The following is a 12285-nucleotide window of genomic DNA, read 5'->3' as shown; positions in this document are numbered from 1 at the left end:
AATGACAATTTCCACTATCAGGGCGATAATTAATCAGTTTAAAGCAACTGGAGATGTTAACAAATCGGCCTGGAAGAGGACGTGTTTCTATATTGACCCCACACACAGTGAGGTGGATGGTTTGAGTGGCCCAAAAATGTCCAAGGATCACAGCTGGAGAAATGTAGACGTTAGTTGGGTCTTGGGGTCAGAAAGTCTCCAATCAGACACCACCTACATAACCACAAGTTGTTTGGGAGAGTTGCCATAAAAAAAAGCCTTTGCTGTCATCAAACAACAAACTCAAGCACCTACAATTTGCCAAAGTTACTGGAACTTTCAATGGGACTGAGTTCTATGGTCAGATGAGACCAAAATAGAGCTTTTTGGAAACAAACATCAGATGTGGGTTTTGGCGTAGACAGAAAGATGTCCATTCAGAAAAGTACCTCATCCCCACTGTGAAGTATGTTGTGGGCTGTTTTTCTTCCAAAGGCCCAGGACAACTTGTTAGGATACATGATATCATGGACTCCATGTACAAGCGGATATTAGATCAAAACCCAACTACCTCTGCTAGGAAGCTTAAACTGGGCCTTGGTTGGATCTTCCAGCAGGACAGTGATCCAAAGCTCAACTCAAAATCAACACATTGTTCACTGACAACAGAATCAAGGTCTTACCATGGCCATCCCAGTCTCCTGACCTAAACCCCATTAAAAAAACCTGTGGGATGAGCTAAAGAGGGAGAGTCCACGAGAGTGGACCTCGACTCTGAAGGATCTGGAGAGATTCTAAATGGAGGAATGGTCTCAGATCCCTTGCCATGTGTTCTTAAACCTTATTATGCATTCGAGGAGAAGACTCAGAGCTGTTATCTTTGCACAGGGAGGTTGCACAAAGTATTGATTGAAATGGTGGCAATAATTGTGGCACACATATTTGAGAATATTTGTTTGATGATAAGAATTGTATTTTTTCTTTCAATTATTTTACATTAAAAGGTTATATTTTTGTGAGTATTTTGATTGAAAGACAAAGAGGATAAACAATAAAAACATTTTCACAGACCGTTTTTCTCATATTTACCAAGGGTGCCAATATTAGTGGAGGACACTGTATCTCAAGCCTTTCCTACTTGTATTTATTTTTTTTTTTTTACAATTATAGATCTAACATTGGAATATATCTACAACTTTTTTTTAAATGTAAAAAAAATTATAACAACTTACCACAAAATCGTTTTTGTTTAAATATCTAAAAGTTGTGATGACAGAGGGCATTTTTTGTTGAGTAAGAGCAGTGGGAAAATAATCTGGTGACATCTTAATGTCTTAATGTGAATTACAGGGGGCGGGGGCCAGTTACCCCAGGTGGCCAGTTGTCCCCTGGTACCCAAGGGTCTCAGCTCCAACGGGCTCTCATTTGGATCATAGGTGGGACCCAGCCCAATTCAACCCTGGGTCATTTTGGAACTAAACCTCCCTTGCACTGCGCTGTTTTGTAACACCTTTTGCTTAGATGTTTTGTTGGGCTGGTCCTCATCTGTTCTGTAAACAAAGTATTCCCATAGTTTGAGTCCGGTGGCAGTTTTGTCAACAAGTTGTGGGCGTGGAGATACCTGTTTGATGTTTTTGTTAGAAGAAGCCATGCTGTTGGCATTCTCTCTCCGTGAGAAGATTCAGACAAATTACTAGACTCAACCCTCTCAATCAGTACACACGCGAGACACATGGCAGAAGTAGCGAAAGGTCCAAAAATTCTAGTACCGAACCATTTTTCATATAGTACAGAAGTTTCTGTACACCGTACAACATTACCCCCTCTAGGAACAATAAAGTAATAATTTGTGCATAGCCGTGATTGAGTGTCAAAACTCCCGGGACCTCACATGTATGACTCCTCACTGGAGACCAGGGTTTAATCCCCTTTCACTGTTCTCCCCACTGGAGACCAGGGTTTAATCCCCTTTCACTGTTCTCCCCACTGGAGACCAGGGTTTAATCCCCTTTCACTGTTCTCCCCACTGGAGACCAGGGTTTAATCCCCTTTCACTGTTCTCCCCACTGGAGACCAGGGTTTAATCCCCTCTTTCACTGTTCTCTCCCCACTGGAGACCAGGGTTTAATCCCCTCTCAAAATTCTCCCCAATGGAGACCAGGGTTTAATCCCCACCCGCGACAATCCTTTGTCAGTGTTCTGCCCAGGTGCTTGTCTGTCTCCTCTTGCTGAACGGTCTTCAATAAAAATGAAGTATTAATCTATTTGTCTGTGTTATTCTATCTGTATAGGAGACAGGATAAAGTTGGACCCAGACTATCTTCCTGAAGTGACCGTGGCAACAGGGCAACCACAACACCAGAAGAAGAAGGCTGCGAAGAAGCTTCATCCATGTCCTGACTGTGGGAAGACATTTGACAGACCATCACACCTAGAGAGACATGAGAATACCCACACCAGAATCAAGAAGCTGGCCCCCGACTACACTTGTTCTTACTGTGGCAAGATCTTCGCTAAACCGTCAAAGCTGGCTCGGCATGAGCGAGGACATACTGGAGAGAAACCGTACTCTTGCTGCAAGTGCGGGAAGTGCTTCGCTGAGCCGGGGCACAGGAAGAGCCACGAGCTGACGCACAATGAAGAGAGACCGTACACCTGCGCCGATTGCGGGATAGGCTTCTTCAACCAGTCCAAGCTGCAACGGCACCAACGCACACACACGGGTGAGAAACCGTACTGCTGCACCGAATGTGGGAAGACTTTTGCTCGGTCAGGAGGCCTAAAGACTCACTGGCTAAGCCACACGGGAGAGAGACCATACCTCTGCTCTGACTGTGGGAAAAGCTTCTTCAGCTCTGGGGACCTGAAAGTCCACCACTTGACCCATACCGGAGAGAAACCACACTGCTGCTCCGTGTGCGGGAAGGGTTTTGCGCAGAGGGGGAATATGCGGGCTCATGAACGGTCTCACTCGGGGAAAGGCCTTACAGCTGTGCTGACTGCGGGGCCAACTTCGCCCATTCTAACTATTTAAAGATACACCGGCGCATTCACACGGGAGAGAGACCCTTCCCTTGCCCTGTCTGCGGCAAGAGGTTTATTCTATCCGGGCACCTCGGAAGACACCAGAAAACACACATACCCAAAAACAACACTTAGGAGAACACACATATCCAAACACACACGGGACACACTCATGAGCTTACTGAAGTATATTTTATTTGGATATAATCATGAACTACAATGAAACGGATGAAGAACAAAAAATAAAAGACATGGTAAAAGTCCTGAGAGAGCGAGGGTAAGGGATGCTCCCCCGTGAAGCTCCGCCCTCAACACTTCTCTCTCCATTCTGTGTCCCAAATGACACCCTGTTTCCTGTATGGTGCACTACCTGGTCAAAGGTCAAACCTATATAGAGCAGAGGGTGCCCATTGTCCTGTTCCACTGTTTGAATCTAAACATTGTATAGAATTTATTTGGCAGGTTGTTGTGTGTGTTTGTGTGTATATAGATATATATATATATGTGTGTCTTTGTCCTGATCTTTTTTGGTGGTTTTCATAATGTGAGAGCTCTGGTGAGTAAGGTTTCTATTGTAGTTAGTTACCTGTCTTACCCGACTTTTTCCACATTTTGTTACGTTACAGCCTTGTTCTAAAATGTATTAAATTGCCCCACCCCCTCAATCTATACACAATACCCCATAATGACAAAGCAAAAAGGCCTGTCTCACAGTCTCTGCTGCTGAAAAACATCCCCACATCTTGATGCTGCCACCACCATGCTTCACCGTAGAAATGGTGCCAGGTTTCCTCCAGATGTGACGCTTGGTTTCATCAGACCAGATAACCTTGTTTTTCATGGTCTGAGAGTCCTTTAGGTGCCTTTTGGCAAACTCCAAGTGGGCTGTCATGTAGCTTTAACTGAGGAGTGGCTTCTGTCTGGCCACTAACATACTGGTCTAGTGCTGCAGAGATAGTTGTCCTTCTGGATGGTTCTGCACAGAACATTGGAGCTCTGTCAGAGTGATCATTGGGTTCTTGGTCACCTCCCTGACCAAAGCCCCTCTCCCCCTCAGTTTGCCTGGGGCAGCCAGCTCTAGGAAGAGTCTTGGTGGTTCCAAACTTCTTCTATTTAAGAATGATGGAGGCCACTGTGTTCTTGGGGGCGTTCAATGCTGCAGGCATGTTTTTGGTACCCTTCCCCAGATCTGTGCCTCGACACAATCCTGTCTCTGAGCTCTATGTACAATTCCTAAAACCTCATGGTTTGGTTTTTGCTCTGACATGCACTATCAACTGTGGGACATCATATAGACAGGTGTGTGCCTTTTCAAATCATGTCCAATCATTTGAGTTTACCACAGGTGGACTCCAATCAAGTTGTAGAAACATCTCAAGGATGATCAATGGAAACAGAATTTACCTGTGCTCAATTTCAAGTCTCATAGCAAAGGGTCTGAATAAGGTATTTCAATTACTTTTTTTTTTCAGATTTTGCAAAAATGTATAAACACTGTTTGCTTTGTCATTGTGGGGTATTGTGTGTAGTAGATTGGTGAGGGAAAACATGACATTTAATCCATTTTAGAATAAGGCTGTAACGTAACAGAATCTGTATAAAGGGAAAGGGTCTGAATACTTTCTGAATGCACCATATATTCTGGAAGTATCGCATTGCTACCTATAGTTATTGTTACTCAATTACAAAGTGTAATTAGTTATGATACCTTGTTACTGAGTCAAGTAATAATATTATTGTACCACATTATGTTACTGACAAGTTAACCCACGATCCTGGTGAAATGGACGTCAATATGCCTGAATAAAACGTTCCCAAGAGGAGCTGGCTGTCTGGCTGGTTAAATTGCGACAGTGGAAGTTTGATTTAGAAAGAATTGATTTGTGCAGATGGAAAGTGAATGGATTTCTGGAGGAATAAGACAATTGAATTCAAATGTGACCCTCGTCGTAATTCATACTCTTTAGTACATTTTCATATTAGAATATAAAAAAAATGTTTAATGAAGAGGGGAAATAAAATAGTCTGTCAAGATTAGTTAGATACGCACATAATTGACCGGCTTGGCAACAAACACCATTATGAGATCAGGGTCTGTGTCCACAAGACATCTCAGAAAAGGTCCTAGGAATCCTGTTAAAACCTGTTAAGACTATTACATCTCCCAGCTCAGAGGACGTTTTAGGATGACGTTAGAACACTGCCCAGACAAACTGAGCCCAGAGTAAAATCAACTCGTAAATTTCTGCATATTGCGTCTTTAACATAAACCCTAGATGCCTTAAATCGCCCAATTTGTAGGCATAATTTTTTTTTTTTTTAATAATGTGATTGTGCTCCAAAGGGATTACTTGGAATAAATAACATGATGAAGGTCATTCAATAATCTAAAGAGAAACATGTTTAATTAGCCTAGTGGTTATAAAGAGAAACATGTTTAATTAGCCTAGTGGTTATAAAGAGAAACATGTTTAATTAGCCTAGTGGTTATAAAGAGAAACATGTTTAATTAGCCTAGTGGTTATAAAGAGAAACATGTTTAATTAGCCTAGTGGTTATAAAGAGAAACATGTTTAATTAGCCTAGTGGTTATAAAGAGAAACATGTTTAAAGAGAAACATTTTAATTAGCCTAGTGGTTATAAAGAGAAACATGTTTAATTAGCCTAGTGGTTATAAAGAGAAACATGTTTAATTAGCCTAGTGGTTATAAAGAGAAACATGTTTAATTAGCCTAGTGGTTATAAAGAGAAACATGTTTAATTAGCCTAGTGGTTATAAAGAGAAACATGTTTAATTAGCCTAGTGGTTATAAAGAGAAACATGTTTAATTAGCCTAGTGGTTATAAGTGGTTAGAGAAACATGTTTAATTAGCCTAGTGGTTATAAAGAGAAACATGTTTAATTAGCCTAGCCATGTTTAATTAGCCTAGTGGTTATAAAGAGAAACATGTTTAATTAGCCTAGTGGTTATAAAGAGAAACATGTTTAATTAGCCTAGTGGTTATAAAGAGAAACATGTTTAATTAGCCTAGTGGTTATAAAGAGAAACATGTTTAATTAGCCTAGTGGTTATAAAGAGAAACATGTTTAATTAGCCTAGTGGTTATAAAGAGAAACATGTTTAATTAGCCTAGTGGTTATAAAGAGAAACATGTTTAATTAGCCTAGTGGTTATAAAGAGAAACATGTTTAATTAGCCTAGTGGTTATAAAGAGAAACATGTTTAATTAGCCTAGTGGTTATAAAGAGAAACATGTTTAATTAGCCTAGTGGTTAAAGAGAAACATGTTTAATTAGAGTGGTTAAAAGAGAAACATGTTTAATTTAATTGTTTAATTAGCCTAGTGGTTATAAAGAGAAACATGTTTAATTAGCCTAGTGGTTATGTTTAAAGCCTAGTGGTCAAACATGTTTAATTAGCCTAGTGGTTATAAAGAGAAACATGTTTAATTAGCCTAGTGGTGTTTAATAGCCTAGTGGTTATAAAGAGAAACATGTTTAATTACATGGTTAAAGAGAAACATGTTTAATTAGCCTAGTGGTTATAAAGAGAAACATGTTTAATTAGCCTAGTGGTTATAAAGAGAAACATGTTTAATTAGCCTAGTGGTTATAAAGAGAAACATGTTTAATTAGCCTAGTGGTTTTAATTAAGTGGTTATAAAGAGAAACATGTTTAATTAGCCTAGTGGTTATAAAGAGAAACATGTTTAATTAGCCTAGTGGTTATAAAGAGAAACATGTTTAATTAGCCTAGTGGTTATAAAGAGAAACATGTTTAATTAGCCTAGTGGTTATAAAGAGAAACATGTTTAATTAGCCTAGTGCATGTTTAATTAGCCTGTGGTTATAAAGAGAAACATGTTTAATTAGCCTAGTGGTTATAAAGAGAAACATGTTTAATTAGCCTAGTGGTTATAAAGAGAAACATGTTTAATTAGCCTAGTGGTTATAAAGAGAAACATGTTTAATTAGCCTAGTGGTTATAAAGAGAAACATGTTTAATTAGCCTAGTGGTTATAAAGAGAAACATGTTTAATTAGCCTAGTGGTTATAAAGAGAAACATGTTTAATTAGCCTAGTGGTTATAAATTAGAGAAACATGTTTAATTAGCCTAGTGGTTATAAAGAGAAACATGTTTAATTAGCCTAGTGGTTATAAAGAGAAACATGTTTAATTAGCCTAGTGGTTATAAAGAGAAACATGTTTAATTAGCCTAGCCTGGTTATAAAGAGAAACATGTTATAAAGAGAAACATGTTTAATTAGCCTAGTGGTTATAAAGAGAAACATGTTTAATTAGCCTAGTGGTTATAAAGAGAAACATGTTTAATTAGCCTAGTGGTTATAAAGAAACATGTTTAATTAGAATAAAGAGAAACATGTTTAATTAGCCTAGTGGTTATAAAGAGAAACATGTTTAATTAGCCTAGTGGTTATAAAGAGAAACATGTTTAATTAGCCTAGTGGTTATAAAGAGAAACATGTTTAATTAGCATGGTTAAAGAGAAACATGTTTAATTAGCCTAGTGGTTATAAAGAGAAACATGTTTAATTAGCCTAGTGGTTATAAAGAGAAACATGTTTAATTAGCCTAGTGGTTATAAAGAGAATTAGCATAGTTTAAAAGAGAAACATGTTTAATTAGCCTAGTGGTTATAAAGAGAAACATGTTTAATTAGCCTAGTGGTTATAAAGAGAAACATGTTTAATTAGCCTAGTGGTTATAAAGATAAAGAAACATGTTTAATTAGCCTAGTGGTTATAAAGAGAAACATGTTTAATTAGCCTAGCATGTTTAATTAGCCTAGTGGTTATAAAGAGAAACATGTTTAATTAGCCTAGTGGTTATAAAGAGAAACATGTTTAATTAGCCTAGTGGTTTTATAAAGAGAAACATGTTTAATTAGCCTAGTGGTTATAAAGAGAAACATGTTTAATTAGCCTAGTGGTTATAAAGAGAAACATGTTTAAAAGAGAAACATGTTAGCCTAGTGGTTAATTAAATAAAGAGAAACATGTTTAATTAGCCTAGTGGTTATAAAAACATGAGAAACATGTTTAATTAGCCTAGGTGAATGTTTAATATTTAGACATGTTTAATTAGCCTAGTGTGTTTAATTAGCCTAGTGGTCATAGGTCTTGTGAAATCATTGTATAAAGAAGAGAAATACTGTTGCATGTATTATTTCTGGATTGATCATATAGAAATATCAAAACATTATTTGAACAACTCCAAACCAATTGCCTGTGGTGCATGAACCACTGACCCACTGCCTGTTTCTATTACCATGACACCTGCTGGTAACTCTTAACTGGTCAGGACAGCTCATCTACTAAATATCTGTCCACTAGGTGGAACTCGACTGAAGAGGCTTCATGCATCGATTAGATTTTTACCCATAAGAGTAGGAGTAGAATGTCTCTATTCTCAGCACTTACGACACATTTTCTAACGTAGATAACTATCCAAGTAACTTTAGAAGAATGGAACATTCTCTATTTAAACTTTTACCATGAACCGAATAACTTTCATTTTCATGTCGACATTACATTGTTGAACGCTATGTTATGAAATCTGCCAAAAGCATAAAGGCTGGTTTTACAGACGGTCTATCGACATGTCTGTGTAGACCATTGCCGTAGCAACATCATGAACATTCTATTGTCGTCCGACATCAAACTTGTCGTAAACACAAAACGACAGCCCCTGCATGACATCATCAGCCCTGTGCTCCAAATAACATACTTTCTCTATTTTAACACCAGTAAAACCATCCGTTTAAAAACACATTGAGGAAATGTCAGCCAGGTTCGTTACTTGCTTGCTAGCTGGCTGGCTAGAACGTTTAAATAATGACCAGAGTATATCCAAAGACTTGTATAACTAATTAAGTGATAATGCCAGAGAAGCAGGTGTTTGGAGGATATATTGGCACAGGTGTCATCGAGGGCTGGCAAATCATGCCAATACATCCTCCAAAAACTGGCTTTGTTGTACCTTTTTTTTAAATGGACTTTTCTTTGTATATATCCATAAAAATGATATCAGCTGATTCATGATTTCGACTGGCTGAGAAAAGCTACTGTCTCCTCCAGACTCCCTACACATTGGAACATATTGAAACAATGTTGCAAATATCAGAGAGACAGACAGCAGGGTTTATACAAATCTCTGCTGTTGAAAACTAGATGTTAGTCTAAAAGAAATGTGAGATAATGTCTAGATGCTTTTTGTAGTGGATCAAGTTTATAAACTGCCTGGCTGGGCTGATGAGACAGTGGATTGCACAGTCAGCTGGAACAGAGTAAATAGCAGCAAAGACACAGCGGTTGCAACTACAAAAAAAATATTTCAAATTTGGACTCATCAGACCAAAGGACAGATTTCCACCGGTCTAATGTTCATTGCTCGTGTTTCTTGGCCCAAGAAAGTCTCTTCTTATTATTTGTGTCCTTTAATAGTGGTTTCTTTGCAGCAATTCGACCATGAAGACCTGATTCACACGGTCTCCTCTGAACAGTTGATGTTGAGATGTGTCTGTTACTTGAACTCTGTGAAGCATGTATTTGGGCTGCAATTTCTGAGGCTGGTAACTATAATGAACTTATCCTCAGCAGCAGTGCTAACTCTGGGTCTTCCTTCCCTGTGGTGGTCCTCATGAGAGCCAGTTTCATCATAGCGCTTCATGGTTTTTGCGACTGCACTTGAAGAAACTTTCAAAGTTCTTGACATTTTCCGAGATTGACTGACCTTCGTGTCTTAAAGTAATGATGGACTGTCATTTATCTTTGCTTATTTGAGCTGTTCTTGCCATTATATAGACTTGGTCTTTTACCAAATCTGTATACCCACCCCTACCTTGTCACAGCAGAACGGATTGGCTCAAACGCATTAAGAAGGAAAGAAATTCCACAAATTAACTTTTAACAAGGCACACATGTTAATTTAAATGCTTTCCAGGTGACTGCCTTGATGACAGCTTTGCACACTATTGCCAGTCTCTCAACCAGTTTCATGAGGTAATTGGTGGCTACTTTGAAGAATCTCAAATATTACATCTATTTTGATTTGTTTAACACTTTTTGGGGGGTTACTACATGATTCCATATGTGTTATTCCATAGTTTTGATGTCTTTACTATTATTCTACAGTGGAGAAAATAGTAAAAATAAAGAAAAACAGTTGAATGAGGAGGTGTGTCCAAACGTTTTGATTGGTTCAGTATATGGATGATGTATAAAGGCACATTTAACAGTGAGGCTGTTGATTATAGACCTAATGAAGATGGGGTTTCCTCACTTTCCTTAGACCATTAAGGAAACGGGCTGTTTTCTCGTCTCCTAACTGCACCGCATTGTTCTCAACACCAAAATGCTGGTTAACTTTGCTATTATGCACATAGCAACATGGTCTAGGAAAAGGCGCCAATTCAACATCGCACTGATGTGATTCAGAACCGCGGAGAGCGACCGCATTTGTTTTAAAATATATATATTTTTTATTAGTGTTGTTCTGACAATATACAATTACAGTAGCACATATCTTAGACTGATGGACTGGACCATCCCCACGGCCTCCTCAATGGATCAGTCCACTCAGACAGGAGCCAATCAGAAAGGTGTATTGTACACCATGATTATTTTATTTTTTTGCTACTGCTCAACTAAAGAAATCTCTGTTGCCAACAGCTAAACAATGGACCAGTTGACTGAATGGGGTCAGCACTAATGTGTTCTAATCTTTCATTTTATTTTCATTACAGGTCATCTAACTGAACTATATCAGTCTTGACATTGACTTCATTGCTGTTGTTGCCACGTGAGCAGGACAATATGAGTGGAGAGAGGGAAACGTTGATGGATGAAATGGAACAGAGTTTATACACTTTAACCAACGACAATTTACGCTGCCTGTGTGAACGCAGTGGAATAGGTGGCAAGGATGGCTCTGATGTTCAAGGAAAGAATCACCATCACTCATTGTGCCGTAAAATCCTGGAGGAACTTTGGGAAAATGCAGATTCAATGGAATCGGAGGAGCAGGGAATGTCTTGGTTACTCCATCTGAAAGAGGACATCAGGAAGATACAGGAGGAGGGTATCGGTGCACCTTTGAGTCCCAGCCAATCCATTGATGACGACGCTGTAGACTGTGATGAAGACGAGAACCAGAAGGACATGGATTGGTTATCTAGCAAAAGGCTGGAGGGGGAACCCATGAGTCCCAGCCAATCCTTTGAGGATGATGATGAAGAATGGGATGAGGACAGGGATTGGTTGCCTAGCAAAGGGCTGGAGGCGGAATCAGCTCCAGAAAGACACACACCAGAGCAGAGGGAGAAGAGAGTGAATGGGTCCCCCTCTCTGTCCTCTCCTGGTAATGCCTTACTGCTGGGTCTGAAGAGGGTGTCTGTGCGGCTGGTCGACTGCAGGAAAACACCAGGGTTGAGAGGAACTGCTGGAGGAGGAGACGAGGAGGAGGAAGGAGACGTGATTCATCAAAGTAAGTGCAGCAGGATACGTTCTGTTTTGGTTCCATTGTGAAGTTTAGTTGTTGTTTTCTAACATTACAGTGGAGTTCAGGGGCCTCTGATATCAACGTTTGTAAGTTGCATCAACACCTTTGTGTGTAACATTGTAGAGTCATTAAGAGGACAGTGACATACCAAATCCAATCAAATGTCTTTTTCACACATGCCGAATACAACCGGTATTACTGTGAAATGCTTGCTTAAAATGCAAAGGTTTTAATTTAATGTCTTCATTTTAGAATCGTAAAACATAGAGGACAGCGACATGTAATGCACTCCCCCTGCCCTCTAACATCGCTCCATTACCTCTCTCTAACACCACTCCATTACCTCTCTCTCTAACACCACTCCATTACCTCTCTCTCTAACACCACTCCATTACCTCTCTCTCTAACATCACTCCATTACCTCTCTCTCTAACACCACTCCATTACCTCTCTCTCTAACATCACTCCATTACCTCTCTCTCTAACACCACTCCATTACCTCTCTCTCTAACATCACTCCATTACCTCTCTCTCTAACACCACTCCATTACCTCTCTCTCTAACATCACTCCATTACCTCTCTCTCTAACACCACTCCATTACCTCCTCCTAACATCACTCCATTACCTCTCTCTCTAACATCACTCCATTACCTCTCTCTCTAACATCACTCCATTACCTCTCTCTAAACATCACTCCATTACCTCTCTCTCTAACATCACTCCATTACCTCTCTCTAACATCACTCCATTACCCTCT

At 39.4% G+C, this 12285-nt stretch overlaps 1 protein-coding gene across 3 annotated transcripts in view; it reads left to right on the top strand.

Annotated features, from left to right (window-relative positions):
- Window positions 1-12285, top strand: part of LOC118377439 (zinc finger protein 239-like) — a 48259-nt gene that overhangs the window by 14205 nt on the left and 21769 nt on the right. The window contains exon 4 of one of the 3 annotated variants that reach the window (XR_008146115.1): window positions 2271-4302. The exons of 1 other annotated variant lie outside the window; for it this stretch is intronic. Coding sequence is in view for 1 of the 2 variants with exons in the window: in XM_052528559.1 (XP_052384519.1) it covers window positions 2271-3013 (743 nt within the window). In the remaining variant the exon portion in view is untranslated. Of the gene's footprint in view, window positions 1-2270; window positions 4827-12285 lie in introns of those variants that run through there. One more of the 3 variants, XM_052528559.1, reaches the window with a different exon arrangement.

Source organism: Oncorhynchus keta, chromosome 10 (genome assembly GCF_023373465.1).
Source record: "Oncorhynchus keta strain PuntledgeMale-10-30-2019 chromosome 10, Oket_V2, whole genome shotgun sequence".
Lineage (NCBI taxonomy): Eukaryota > Metazoa > Chordata > Actinopteri > Salmoniformes > Salmonidae > Oncorhynchus > Oncorhynchus keta.
Note: the sequence above shows the minus strand (reverse complement) of the source record. Positions and strands in the feature narration are given on the sequence as shown.